The sequence below is a fragment of the Vanacampus margaritifer genome, chromosome 13 (assembly GCF_051991255.1).
Source record: "Vanacampus margaritifer isolate UIUO_Vmar chromosome 13, RoL_Vmar_1.0, whole genome shotgun sequence".
Taxonomy (NCBI): Eukaryota; Metazoa; Chordata; class Actinopteri; order Syngnathiformes; family Syngnathidae; genus Vanacampus; species Vanacampus margaritifer.
The window spans coordinates 19,452,499-19,467,178 of record NC_135444.1 but is presented as its reverse complement, the minus strand read 5'-3'; the positions used below and the strand labels follow the sequence as shown (position 1 = coordinate 19,467,178).

At 36.6% G+C, this 14,680-nt stretch overlaps 2 protein-coding genes across 9 annotated transcripts in view; both read right to left on the bottom strand.

The window, feature by feature from the left end:
• Positions 1 to 3,709, bottom strand: part of fnbp1l (formin binding protein 1-like) — a 47,210-nt gene extending 43,501 nt beyond the window's left edge. Inside the window, exons 1-3 of one of the 4 annotated variants that reach the window (XM_077584157.1) lie at positions 3,586 to 3,683; positions 2,622 to 2,791; positions 1,387 to 1,598 (exon numbers count right to left, since the gene is read on the bottom strand). In XM_077584157.1, coding sequence (XP_077440283.1) covers positions 1,387 to 1,569 — 183 coding nt within the window. In that variant the 5' untranslated portion in view covers positions 1,570 to 1,598; positions 2,622 to 2,791; positions 3,586 to 3,683. Of the gene's footprint in view, positions 1 to 1,386; positions 1,599 to 2,621; positions 2,792 to 3,585 lie in introns of those variants that run through there. The other 3 variants (XM_077584156.1, XM_077584158.1, XM_077584160.1) reach the window with 3 other exon arrangements.
• LOC144062607 (retinal Mueller cells isomerohydrolase-like) lies at positions 1,504 to 14,648 on the bottom strand. 5 transcript variants are annotated; one of them, XM_077584165.1, is made up of 18 exons: positions 14,518 to 14,597; positions 14,339 to 14,399; positions 13,187 to 13,269; positions 12,768 to 12,918; positions 12,563 to 12,670; positions 11,593 to 11,734; positions 11,207 to 11,354; positions 10,774 to 10,855; positions 10,516 to 10,648; positions 9,709 to 9,851; positions 9,504 to 9,633; positions 8,441 to 8,555; positions 8,145 to 8,239; positions 7,939 to 8,050; positions 6,979 to 7,237; positions 6,575 to 6,701; positions 5,961 to 6,102; positions 3,960 to 4,212 (listed from the first exon to the last, which is right to left on the bottom strand). In XM_077584165.1, exons 2-15 carry the CDS (start codon positions 14,347 to 14,349, stop codon positions 7,092 to 7,094), a joined length of 1,599 nt encoding a protein of 532 aa, XP_077440291.1. In that variant the 5' UTR covers positions 14,350 to 14,399; positions 14,518 to 14,597; the 3' UTR covers positions 3,960 to 4,212; positions 5,961 to 6,102; positions 6,575 to 6,701; positions 6,979 to 7,091. The 5 variants fall into 5 exon arrangements, with proteins under 5 accessions (XP_077440289.1, XP_077440291.1, XP_077440292.1 ...); XM_077584163.1 differs by lacking the exons at positions 3,960 to 4,212; positions 14,518 to 14,597 and adding an exon at positions 1,504 to 1,516 and having other exon boundaries at positions 14,339 to 14,494; XM_077584166.1 differs by lacking the exon at positions 14,339 to 14,399 and having other exon boundaries at positions 14,518 to 14,648.
• Positions 14,649 to 14,680: the final 32 nt, after the last annotated feature.

Genomic DNA, 14,680 nt, shown 5'->3' with positions numbered 1-14,680 from the left:
TCTGGTTGACTCTGGAGGAGCTTTTCTGCCGCTGCAGGTAATTATTCACGCGCTGCCCTTTTGTCAAATTTGGATCTTACAGTTTACGTCACCATCCGCAGTCGGAGATCTTTCCTGATAAGAACCAGGGCGGGAGGACATTTTATAATGAAGCCGTCATGTCTGCGATGAAGATTCCGCAGGTAAGGTCATCTCAACTTTATATGACCCTCAGAATGAAAGTGTCTCAACAAATTAGTATTATTTATGATTATCTACATACATTCAAATGTATTGGTAGCATTTTTTTTTTAAAGAGAAAATGTAAACATTTGTTTTGAGAACTCTTCTAAGGCTCACACTATACATGAGAAAATACTCTATTACTGTACTTTTTAATTAAAAAAAAAAAAGTAATCTTAACCAGAGGTTTTCCAATGGTTTGAATTCAGAAATAGATGATCTTAATTTACCAAAAATTTACAGTATTCATCAGCTTATTGCATCAGTTGGCCTTAATAGGCCTTAGGGCTGTTCAATTAATCGAAAATCGGTTACAATTTCAATTATTACACTCTACAATTATAAAATCAGCATAATCGTAAAAAAAAGATTATTAATACTAAATTTGGAGTTGCTTAAATTCATACATTTGCACCTTTTTAACATTTTAAAATAACTAATTTAATAAATTGTGTTTCATCCAAAAGGAACTTGCATAATTATAGTTTCAAAGAATTGTATTTGTCTTAATATTTTTATTTTTAATGTTTAAACTTTTTCTTGTTTTGTACCCAAAAATAAATGTTCATCCTACTGCTGCACTCCAACTTCAAGTTTTTGCCAACATAAATAAATAAACATATATTATTATAAATTCTGTTTGGTCCAAAAATAACTTACATAATTATAGTGTTTCTTTTTTATTTTATTTGCCTGAATATTTTAAACTATATTTTTAAATATATATTTTTTGTTTTGTACCCAAAAAATAAATGATGGTCCTGCTGCACTCCAACTTCAAGTTTTTGCCAACATAAATAAATAATGAATTAATTACTATAAATATATATTATGAATTCTGTCAAAAATGAACTTTCATAATTATAGTGTTCCTATGTTTTTTTTTAATTGGTCCTAGTATTTTTTCTTGTTTTGTACCCACAAATAATCGTGATTTCAATGATTATTTTTCCCATAATCGAGCAGCCCTAATATGCCTTAAGAGGCCCAATTGTTCAAATCGGCAAGCAAGAATCTACTCAGTTGTGCACATTTGTACTTGCTAATAAGCCATTTTACCAGCCGTTAACAAACGTCAGTCTGTCCTTGTTTTTAGAACCGACCCATTCATCAGAAATATTAAAAGATATGCAAAGTGATGTAAACTAATCGTCAAGTCCCCACCTGATGAAGGTGTCGGTGGTGTGCGGTTCGTGCACAGCGGGCGGAGCTTACATTCCCACCATGGCAGAGGAGACGGTGATGGTGCACCGGATCGGGACCATGTTCCTGGGGGGCCCGCCGCTGGTCAAGGCTGCCACGGGAGAGGAAGTCACACCAGAGAACCTTGGAGGAGCCAGACTTCATGCAGAGTATGTTCGCAAAGCCTCACCAAACTAGTGGATCACATGGTTACGGTTTGCATCACAAATGTGAGAGCAGAAACGGCAGTGTTAATTCAACACTTAAAAACGTTCAATTTAACACTTGAAAAGTGTCGTCGATATTGGTCCACACTATAGTTGAATCAACACTTTTGAAAGTGTTACATTTTTTTACACTGTGATGGAGTAAAAACAACTCTGATGGTAGCTCAAATTTAACACTAGTCAACACTGGTCAGTGTTAATTTTACACTCAAAACAAGTTGTTTTAGGGCTACTCGATTATGAAGAGAATATTAATTATTTTGGTAATAATTGAAATTACAAATAAGACGACCATTTATTTTTTGGTACAAAACAAGAAAATGTTTAAAAAGACAAATAAAATAATATGAAACAAAATTCATTAAAGTACTTATTTTAAAATTTAAAAAAGGTGCAAATGTATAAATTTAAACTCAACTCAAAATTAGTATTAATAATCTTTTTTTTTACGATTATGCTGATTTTGTAATTGCAGACTGTAATAATGGAAATTGTAATTGAATTTCCATTAATTGCACAGCCCTAAATTGTAGTGTATAAATGGATATATTTGACTTGATTTGAATGATAGGGATGTAACGACAACGGCAATATCGTGATATTAAAACTGCCAAAATATCGTCGTCATGTCACGACACTAAAAGCAGCAAAAATGTAAAAAAAAAGTCAGGTTGATTTTCATTTGTGCAATTCTAGCACCCTCTGGTGGATCTTTTTCTTTTTTTTAGTGCAGTTTAATTTTCACAAGGCATGTTTTGGCCCTTCTATGTTTAAAATCCACACTAATGGTCAGATATCAATATGTGGAGGAACTCGATGTGTGCGTGCATTAGCAAGTGAGTTCCTCAATATTAAATGTTATTAGAGATTGTAGGTTGTTTACATGCATTGCTGTAATGTACCAAAACACAATATTGTGCTTTTTTTTTTTTTTTAGTATGAGCTCTTCTTTTTTTACAATATTGGGACCTTTTTTTTTATTCCACTAACCTCTCCACAATATCGTGATGATTATCGTATCGTGATGTTTGGATATTGTTACATCCCTAGTGAATGATGTGATTCCAGGGTGAGTGGCTGTGTGGATCATTTTGCTTGGGAAGAGGAGGAGGCCTTTGCGTACACCCGAAACATCATTTCCACCCTCAACTTCACGCTGCCTGAAGAGGATGAGGAGGATGAAGAGACGATGAGGAAGAGGAAAGAAGGCGAGAAGCCACTTTACAGTTCCGAGGAGCTACTCGGCCTCGCCCCCAAAAGTTACAACTACAGCCTGGATGTTAAAATGGTACGTCGGGCGCAACGTTCTTAGCAACCTCATGATGTCATTCAATACAAACATTCATTAAGACGGTTGCCGTTGTTTGTCCAGGTTATAAGTCGACTGACAGACGGCAGCCGCTTCCAAGAGTTTAAAGCTCTCTTTGGAACTACGCTCATCACCGGCTTTGCAAAGATATGTGGGTATGTAAATGGAACGCACATACATAAACGCACGACTAAAATAACAACTTAGTGTTTCTGCGATATGCAAAAGTGTCTGAATGGTTTTGGATCATTCCTTACCATATAATCCTGTTAATAATACACACCTGTGTTTATTACACCCCAGTATAAACCAGTGATTCTGTTTTTATTTATTTATTTTACAAGGTACTAGAAAATGTCTATACCAATGGTTCTTGATAGGGGTGGGAATCTTTGACAGTCTCATAATTCGATTCTGATTTTTGGGTCTGCGATTCAGAACTATTTTTTTTATCCAAAATGATTTGATTTTCAAAGATTTCTGCTTCAATTTATAGATGTGCAAAGAATCGTCGCGATCTACTCCAGCCTGACCGGCTAATGCTAGTTAGCACGCTACTCGTGGCACTTTTATCACTCAAAAGAACGGCTATTCATACAAAACGCTTCAGGAATGTTTACAGAGAAGCATCTTAATATTACTCACCGGCATACGTTCTTCCTACGCTGCAAAAAAACAACTTTTATTGGCTTATGTTGATCGTGACTTTTTCCTTCCACTCTCTAATGTGGCTACAATTTAACAGTATATCACAACCTGTGGAACCACACTGCCCCCAAGTGGCCAAATCGTATACAACATGAACAACACTCCAAATAAATGCACACACAAGCAAGGGCAAAACAGTATAAAATAATTTAAATTAAATTAAATTAAATCCCATACAAATTCACCGATCCCCTCTCCACCTCCATGCAGCTTTGCTAGATATCTAGTTGTGCTACACTAGAAATGCTAAACAATTTTAATCAAAAAGTAAACAAAAAAAAACTTTTCCATGAGAAGGATTTGGTATAGCCTTGGGTGCACAGTAACTCATTTCTGCAGAACTCTGCATGTGTTTGATTTGTTTCTTCTGTTTTTTTCTGTTTCTGCACTCAGTCACCTGGTCGGAATAGTTGCCAACAATGGAGAGCTGTCATATCAGGCTGCCTTGAAAGGCAGTCACTTTGTCCAACTGTGCGACCAAAGAGACATCCCGCTCCTCTTCCTGCAGAACACCGCACCATCCGCCGCTTGCACTCGCTCTGTGGCAATGGTACACACACATCCCTAACGGAAATTAAATATTCTTCAATGGCCAAGACCTTGGCCTGATTATAACATATTAACTCATTCATTGCCATTGACGGCTATAGACGTCAAAAATTCATTTGAACTATTTCTATTAGTTTAACATTTTTCCCACTTTTGTTAACAAGAGTAGGAAAACCTAGATTTTTTTTATTGTATTAGAACAGATATAAAATGTGTGATTAATCATGAGTTAACTAGTGAAGTCATGCGATTAATTACGATTAAAAATGGTAATCGCCTGACGCCCCTAATTTTTAATAATCTTTTATTTAAAAAAGAAAAAGAAAAGAAAAAGATTATCAAAAATTTGAAAAAAAATAAAATAATTATTTTTTTTCAAAGAAAAGATTATTAAAAATTAGGGGTGTCAAGTGATTACAATTTGTAATCGTAATTAATCGCATGACTTTACTAGTTAACTCATGTGATTAATCACAAATTTTTTACATTTGTTTAAAATGTACCCCAAAAAAATGTACAGGTTTTTATACTCTTGTTAACAAAAGTGGAAAAAAATCTAAACTAATAGAAATGGTTCAAATAAATTTATGATGTCATTATCCATCAATGGCAGTAAATAAGTTAAGCACCAAGTCATTTGACCTTAGACCTGTAGCTGTGTCGCGCTCTGGTCAAATCTTGGAAAAAAAACCTGATCACAATGGCACTATTCCTGCAGATAATGTGTTTTTCTTCTTTTTGTTTTAGGCAGAGATGAACAGCAACCGTCTAAAGGCTCAGGGTTCAATGATGTCAGCGGTGGCCTGTGCCTCTGTACCTAAAATCACCGTGGTGATAGGTGGTTGCCATGGTGCCGACAGCTATGCAATGGTAAGATGCCCGCCTGTGGTATTGTTGTCATTTAACAGGGGTCACCAACGTGGGTAGCCCTCAAGGACCACATGAGTAGCCTGTGAGCTTGTTCCAAAAATAGCTCACCAGTACATTGTGATTTTCTATTAATGTTGTATTAGTGATGTATGCTTGGTGCATTCAGTTGAAAAAAAAATTTTCTGGCTAATTTTTTGGGGCTTTGTCCCCCCCCAATTTTTATTTTCAGTTTTATGTAATATTTGTTTTCAGTTTTACTGATTTTTTGTTTTTTGGATTTTATTATTATTTATTTTTTTAGAAAAACAGAAGAAAATTCCCTGATACAAAAAACAACCATACCATAATTATTTTGAAAAAACAAAGCCAAATAATAATAATAAAAAAACAATGTGAGTGCGATAGTAATAACGTATCAAAATGGTAGCCCTTCACACTAATCAGTAGCCAAGAAGCTTCAAAAAAGTAGGTGACGCCTGATTTAGCTTTTGCATTGTTTTCAGTTTTTTTTTTTTCATGTGTTCAATTCAATTGAAATTTATTCCACCCTTTAGAATAAAATAAATGAAAGGGGACAGAAAGAAGTAAAAACTTGTTATATCTGCCCCTGATAAAAATAAAATAAACACAAAATGAATTACAGCGAGCGGTCAGGACGTTTTCAACATTGTTAACAATTCTATAAAATAATTTAACAGCATGTCCTTGTGCTATATATATTTTTTCCAGTAATTGTGCTTTTATATAATTTTTTTTTTTTTAAATACAGATCGACTGAGAAGATTTTGTTTTACACAAACTGACACCTTGAGTTGAAATACATCGTTCTTTTTGTTTTGTTATTTTCTTTACAGTTCATGTTTGTGGCCAGCTACACAATAATTCTCGTTTACCTTTCACATTTTTTCCTTCCGGGTTGGCTTCCAGTGCGGACGGTCTTTTGACCCTAACTTCCTGTTCCTGTGGCCCAATGCCAGAGTGTCGGTGACGGCTGCGGGTCACGCTGGCCCACTGCTTCACCCTGACATTGAGGAGCTGCCGCGGGAGGAGGACAGAAACAAGATGGAGCACAATCTGAACAGGACATTGGAGGAGGAGAGCTCAGCTTTTTTCTCCTCTGCACGGCTTTGGGACGATGGAGTCGTTCTACCTCAAAACACTCGAAGGGTAAATTTTCGTGTACATTTTTTTTTCCATCTAAAGACACTTTTTAATCTGTAATGCACACAACGATTCATTTATACAAATATGTGTGCATGTGCAGGTTCTTCGAGACTGTCTGGACATCATCAAACAGCAGCAGTATCAACTTTCAACACAGAAACGGCAGTCAGCACTTCTACGGATTTAAAAACGTCCAGCAGTCACTTTTACCAATATGTTCGGATGCACAAAAAATTCATTTGGATTTGAATGAATTATTTAATGTGATTATTTCTAGTGAGCAAGTGCCTCTTCCTATTGTATGTTATAGCAGATGATGCAGGTCTCTGGCCATCGGACATACCTGAAAGGTTTTCCAACAGCTACGCTAAAATGGACTTATCCTTTGGATGCTTGGTGCCTTCAACGGTGATACAAAATAATCCCTGGAATTTCTTAAATTCAGTCCGTGGGAACTGAAATCACGCTGCCTGTACAAAAGCCAAATGAGTGACTGTCATTTTTATAGGTGTCAGTTATTTTTTGTGATGATTAAAATGTACTGCAACACATAAATAAATTGCTGCTTTGTAGTTATAACCTGATGAAGAAACATATACATTTAAACTATTGGATTACACACAAAAAAGTAAATCATCAAATACACCACAAAAATACTTTTTAAAAACAATATATTTTTTTAATATTGTGAAGCTGTTTCTAACTATAAAACTGCAAACAGTATAAAGTGGTTTGAAGTTGCCTCACCTGTAGCATTTACAAGTATTATCTATCTTCAGATCTGAACAGATTCCACCCGGTAGCGACAACCTGTAGCTACTTGACAATGCCCGTTTGAAAATTTGGGCTGGATGTGAGGCTCATGGCTTGTAGAAGCCATGCAAAGTCACTGGGAAGACGCTGTCAACTTCTGCCCGGGCCATCTCGGTCATCTTGGCGGCATCCAGCACCAACAGGAAGCCTGGCCTCTCTGCTCCTGGCTTCACAACAATACTCAGCAGCACACCTGCAGGACACACACACAATGGCACTCGAAGCATGCATCCCATTTTTTATTCTTCCATTTTTACCTCAGTTCTTGCAGTCGTAGTATTTTTATTTTTATTATTATTATTATTCTCATTGACGTCCTTGTACTTATTGTAGTTAATTGTCCAATTATGTTTCTAAGCAGGAGATATACAGGGTGTCCATAAAGTCTCTTTACCATTTAAACAATTTATTAAAAATGCAATTGATTAGATATTTTATTCAAATTTGTTCTATTGTATTCAGTGTTAATTAAAGTTTTTTTATCACCCTCAAGAGAAGGCGCAAATGTGTCTCATGGTTTATTGAAACAAAATCGGATAGGCAGACTCAGCGAAACTACAGAACTAAGTATGGAAGAAATGATTGATGTGCTTCGTGCAACTAATGGTGCCCATGTAGAAGTGTATTAAAAGAGGTAAAAAAATTTTTAATAAACGCTAAATACAATAGAAAAAATCTGAATAAAATATCTAATCAATTGCATTTTTAATAAATTTTTTAAATGGTAAAGAGACTTTATGGACACCCTGTATATATTATTTTCATATTAAAAATGAACACTAATGCAAGTGTGATTTAAAAAAAAAAAAAAAAAGAATATCCACATTTATGTATTTATTTTTTTGCTGCAGCCTAGAAGCCACTATTTTATTTTATTTTGGACTATATTCATACCATCATCCTCCTGTGTAGCTCCTGGTGTTGGTACGAATAGCGGTTCTGATGGATAACACTCATCCTCCTTCCAAACCCACGTCTCTTTGGTCTGCACGTTCAACTTGACAATCTGCACTCAATTGTCAAATGAAACAATTCTTGTGTGAGTGATGGGCCCTTGTATTAGTTGAAGCGTCTTTATTGGGCAAAGCGAGTGTTCCCACCTTGTCAGGGATGAAATGGTTGAGTCCAAGGCCGTAAGTGAAGGAATACTTCTTGCCACGACACTGAGAGTAGTTAATCTGCGGAAACTCAAAGGCTGGGAGGCAAAGAGAACTATAAATTAAGTCGTATGAGCATCACTGAAGAAATATCAAAAATGTGTTTAAATAAATAAGTCATGTCCATCCATATCCAGTCATGCCAGTTGTGTTTGAAGACTTTTTATTATTATTATTTTTTAAATACTGTAGCACTTTAGTCAGGAAAGATAGTGTACATCAAAACAGAAAGGTGGCACCTTGTCTGGGTTTAGAAAAGAGGACTTCCGGTTCCAACCAGACGGTTCCATCACTATGCAGAGCAGCAGTTGCTGTGGTGTATGGCAGAGAAACCAGGTTCTTTCCTTGCTCCTCCTAAAAGATCAACTGGTTTACGAAAGTGCACTGACACGTTTGATAAAATATTGTGTCATTACAAGAATTCAGTAGGAAAGGCGCATAAAGTAAAAAACTGTGGTGCCTTGAGATATATTACACCACAACACCACTGATGCTATTTGCTAGCTCGTCTAAGGTGTTATGCATTTTTTATGTTAGCATTAAATTAGAGGATTCATTTTTGGGTTTGCTCTTTCATTGCCCGACTCACAATTGCCACAATGAAGTTCAATTCAAATGGGCTGAGATCATCTTTTGGATTTTCTTAATCATTGTTATTGTTCGTGTATCCTCGCGTATGTTATGTGTGCGTACTCACCGAGGTTATTTTAGTCAATAGAAACTAATGAAATGACTAAAACTAAAATTCAAAAAAAAACATTTTCTTTAACAAAATCAAATCAAAACGAAAATGCTTTTTTAAAAACAAAAAACTAACTGAAACTATATTTTACATTTACAAATATATAATTATATATATATATATAATTAGAGCAAAAATTTCCTTTATTTTAGTCTTTTGGCAATTAATTGAATACATTATTAGAGTTATTGAGGTTGATTGTAAATGTGATTTAAACTGGAATAAGGATGTTTTAAAGTGTCACACAGAAGACGTCATCTTGCAGCAGCCAACAGAAACGCACCTTCAGATGACGTCGCTCCGAGGCGACAATTTTGCGTTCTTGACTTTCAAATCAGCCGAAATGCAACGCTAGATAAGAAATGCATTACTATTTTTCAGTAATAAACATTAAAAGAAAGAAAACAAATATTGAAACTAACTAAAACTAAGCATTTTTAAATAAGTAAAACTAATAAAAACTAACAGAACTGCCCTGAAAACTTACTACATTTAAAAAACAGTACTCAAAACGAACTAAAACGAAAATTCCAAAACTATAATAACCCCTTGTTACTCACGCTGTGTAAATCCAGCGGCAGAACGTATCTTCTGACCTCAGGCTGAGGCGCTCTCATGGCTGCTTTCTTAACCTCCTCCCACTCCCCCCTCAGGTTGGCCAGATACAGGTAGTTGTACACAAAGTCATGACTGCATACGGAGACAAACGGATTGAAAGCAGAGTTATGTCGTCATTACCAACACACACTTGATGAGCACACTTACCTTTTCCATACGCAGAGGTCAACAACAATAAATCCCTGGTCTTCATAAGCGTTAATATGATGGAAGATGTTGAAAGCCGATGTTCGGAACTTGTGGCTGCTCAGATGTGCCGCTGGCTCCTTAGTGGCCAAGTGAAACCATGTCTACAGAAAAAAAACATGCGTGAACGCTGATGCACAAGAGTCAATGGGACAATAAATTCAACACTCACTAATGGATTTTACTGTAGTCAGCACAAATTGAAGACTAAACTCTTTTCTATGAAAGCAATTGTTAAATACATTTGCTTAACCCTGGAGAACCCACGGGGTCAAATTTGGCCCCTATAAATTCTGCGACTCAAATAACAAAGACCTTTTTTTTTTTCCAGCAGTGATTTTGTCCCTGTGTTCTTGTTTCCATTGGCCAAAGTGTGTTTGTACATTCAAAATCCAGTTCTAAAATGCAACAAATAAAACACAAAAATTATATTGTTCAGTGTAGCTGTGTATTTGATTGATTATTTTCTTAAATTCTAAATAGTTTACTGAGTTTTTGTTATTCAGATTTTTCGAAATGATACCCCTAAATTCCAAAAGGGTCAAATTTCGCCCTAATCCTAAATTAGGGAATAAAGGGTTAAAATTGAAAAAAACATATTTTGGTGTTCAGTGAACTTATAGCAGTTATTTAATGTATAATTCATAATTTTCCAAAGAAGAAAAGGGTTCTCCAGGGTTAAACATCCATTTTCTACACCACAAATCCTGTTTTCGGGGAACAGAAAGCTATCCCGACGAGGGGCGGGACCTATTCAAGGCCACCTACTCCCATGCTCTCATTGGATTCGAAGCAGTCCATGTATGTGGCTCCTCTGACACTCCAAGCCGACAGAAACTTGAGCAGGTTGATTTTCACCGGCTGCTCCACAAACACGAAATAGTTGTCGGTCAAACCGAAACTGCAGACAGGCACGCAAGCAGAGGGCAAAACGGGGGGGCGGAGACAGACATTTTAGGGGCATCCAATTGTGAGGTCTTAACTAAATGCCGTAGTATTTCGAGAAACATCTTCCATCCTCGGTACCTGTGGATGTAGGAGGGTTTCAACCTCTCACTGCTTGGGAGTTGAACGATGACCTGGGATTTCTTTAAGGGGTCAGACTTGTCTAGAAACACAGGGTGGCAAAAGTAAAGAACAAAAAAAAAAAATTTCTTCTGGTGTGTGTACTATAGGTACTCTAAAAAGAGTTGGGTCAAAAGTAACACAATTATAGATCAAAAATGGACCGATACACTTTATGGGTCAATTTGACCAAACTTTTTGGGTTGTTTTATACAAAATGACCCTTTATTAAAAAAAAAATTTTTTTTTAACCAAAGTAAAGGATCTGACCAATATTTATGAGTTGTTTTACACTAAAAGACCAATTTCTTGACTCAAAATTGAGCCAAATAGACCCAAGTAGAGTATCGGTCTATTTTTGGCCCATAGTGCAGCACAACGTTCGCAAACTCACCTTTCTGAGCAGGTGGGATCCTGACAATGTTATAAGCGAGACTCATGTTCTTGCCAAAGCAGTTGCCAATGTTGTAGACTGTACCATCTGCATCAAAGTGGGGGTGAGCTGTTACGCCGTTGACTGACAGGTACTTACACAGGTCCACCTAATTTCAGCACATTGACAAAAATAGCACATTAACATACATTAGCTATATACGATACTATATTAGCATATAATAAATCAATCAAAACCATCAAAGGTTTGACTCCATTAGGTTAAAGTTGAATATATTGCGGGGACACCAATAATGTAACGTCATGTTAAGATGTCATATTGTACATGATAAGCGCTCAAGTGTATTTAAAAGTACAAACATTTATTAATTGTGTCGACTTTCGCACCTTCTCTAAAGTGTCTAGTGACTCGGGATCAACCTTGGTGATGTAATTGGTCTCTGTGACGGCGTAGAAGTCTTCCCCAACTGGATAGATGTTGACGACGCAGTTATCAGTCACCTCAATGCCTCGGAAGTAGGAGAAAAATCTACACAGATATACAGATGTAATTGCTTTTAGGTTATGCTTGTGTATGAAATATGATTTTAAAATGGAAAAGTTGCCTTGGCTTATTCATTAGTAACTGTCTTTGATAACTTTCTTTTTTTTTAGTAAGCTTAATATTTGCCACTCTTGTACTAAATCTTTTTTTGTGTGTGAAAGTGGTCATAAAGTGGCTGTTATTGTTAATTTAAATTTGTAATCGCAATTGATCGCATGACTTCAATAGTTAACTCAAGATTAGTTGCAAATTTTATATATGTTCTAAATGTACAATAAAATATTTTTTTCCCCTAGGTTTTCATAGTCTTGTTGTTACACTAATAGAAATATGTCTGTTTCATAATAATTTAATTAAAAAGATGCAATGTACTGTAACAAAAAAAAACAAGTGTGATATTGATTTGTGTTGGTCATTTTTCTGTCACTAGATGGCATAATTGCATTTGTAAGACGCTGGTGACAGCTCAGTGCATTTTTCTTTTCAAATTAAGAGCTATCTAAACTTCAACATGAAGCCAATTGTGAAATTTTGCACATTTTGTAAAATACAGCTTGACCAGTCTCCACAAATATATGCATTATTATTAAATTTATTACTGCTGAATTTTGATGTGGCCGTGCCTGCTGCGTTGCGACTGGAATTCCCCCAGTAAAGGCTTTCCAATTAAGGGGCGCTCATTAATCGCGAGTAAAAAAAAAAAAGAGAAGAAGAATGGCGTTAAAGAAACTTTTAACGCACTAATTTTGACCCCTTTAATTAAACACAATTGAGCTGCAAAATGTTTAATTCAGCAACAACAGTCGCGTTCACCTGGAAAATATATTTTTGCAGGGGTCAGGGTACACCGCCGTGCCAAACTCGGTGACGACCACTCTGTTCTCAGTCATCGCACGGACGTAGGCGTCTGTTTTTAAAAACCTAAGCAAGAAGCGAGACATTCGTGATGTGGCAGTGAGACATTGTCATTTTCAGGACAAGATCAAACGTCCGTGATTTGGAACTGTTTAATTCTTACTTCCTGTAGTAGGTCACATGACCGTTCTTCAGGTCAAACTTGTGCATGAGAGCCTGGCCGTCAAAGAGATGGTGGAAAGGTTGGTCCCCGACCTCGAAAAGGCCTGGTCCCATCCTGAGAAGACTCCCGCCCAGCCATGCTGGCAAAAGGCCTTCACAGACAGGATGAGTTTTGCAAACATGATATGCTGATTAATATTGCGTTTGTGGAACATGAATTCAGCAGAAAAATCCAACGATTTTGATCCATCTCATGGGGCGGCCATTTTGCCTTGTACTGACACATGCTGGCGATTGACAATGACATCACCAAACCTAGGTGAGCTCTTGCTTAGGCACTGTGATGTCATTTTCAGCTTCGCCTGTAAAAGACAAAATTGCCGAGACAGCAATACACGTTGAAGGAATGTTCTCTCCTACCAGTGACTTTGGCTGGAATTGGTTCATTCAGCTCCTCTACTGTCTCAAAAATCTTCCTGTAGCCGGCAGCGGGATGTTCCACACTGGACAAGAATTTTAGTTCGTAAATTGCAATCCGTAATGACAAAAATTTGCATCATTAATTCATACACTGATATACCATGAGATGCATCAGAAAGGTTCCCAGGTCTTACAAAAGATGTATTTCAAAACAATTTTCAATGTGGAGAACAATGAAGTATATTTTCACTTAGTTTAAGTTGTAGTATATTTATTTTCAGCCACATCTCAATTAAAATTAGAAATATATATATTATATATGTCATAAAATGTCATTTTGGGGGCTGGAACAGATTAATTGAATTTCCATTTCAATGGGAAAAGTTACCTCCATTTAAGAAGCTTTTAATTTACAAACAAGGTGACAAAACCAATTAAGTTTGTAAGTTGAGCTTCCACTGTATACATTTCTAAGCTTTGAAAAAGCGTATGGACTTATTTGGAAACATGTAAGTGCATTTTGTGGAATGCTTGTCCTCATTGGGATCACTGGGAACTGGAACCTAACTTTTGACCGACTGCCAGTCAAATCCTAGGGCTAGAAATAACTTGACAATTTTAGTCTATATTGAAATTGAGATTAATTAATGAAATCCTTTTGCGGGGCAGGTCATTATGATGGTCGGGGAGATTGCAAAAGAGCTACCAGCGTATCCATCATCCTGCGATTGTAACAAGGTCATTTTGCTCAGATTAAAGATAGAAAGGTTTGATTGGCAGTTTTGTATAACATTTAGTTAATTCGCTCAGTATGACAACACACCCATTTGCTGCACAACTCTTTATGCAGCACATATTCGTCCATACTACCATAGAGTATTTATACGGAAGACAAATATGCTCTGCAAGTGATCCATTTGATTAAACCATGTTTCTGGATTTGGGTGACTTTTACAGACATACTAAGAAGTCGGGAAAAAAAAATACTTTGCATTCCTGAAATAACCAACTTGGCTCATCTAACCCATTCCACTCAGGGGGAAAATGCAAGATGTTTATTTGACTCAAAGTATATTTCATTTGTATTAGCTCATATTCGTGCACTCCAAAAAAAAAAAAAAAAGCATTACAGAATGGAAAAGCTTTACTCACGGGCTGACCATACTGCTGTACGCTCTTGAAAATTTCTTTTCACTTGCACAAGCAATCCAGGCTGCATTTAAACCACACACTGATTTCCTGTTATGAGAGAATTCTCCTCCTACTCCTTTCCTCAGCCCCACTCCCCCCTCCTATGCATCTCCCTCCATTCGCTTTTCTTCCGCTTCTACCTTTTCTCCATGCGGCGTGAAGCCGAGCCGAACAAGCCAGCTTTGTCTTTCAGCCGGCTGGCTCATGGCTTCAAGCCGAATGTTCTCCAAGCCTCCAAAACAAGCTCTTTTGTTTACCTGGGGGAGGAAAAAAAACACGCATACTCTTAGCAGGATGTGGGCC

What these genes read in the sequence shown, in the direction of transcription:
- LOC144062607 (XM_077584166.1), bottom strand. An exon ending in GATCCCACCTGCTCAGAAAG is followed by an intron (nt 10,856 to 11,206) that starts GTGAGTTTGCGA and finishes CTGTGTTTCTAG; the next exon opens with ACAAGTCTGACCCCTTAAAG. An exon ending in GACCTCTGCGTATGGAAAAG is followed by an intron (nt 9,634 to 9,708) that starts GTAAGTGTGCTC and finishes CTCCGTATGCAG; the next exon opens with TCATGACTTTGTGTACAACT.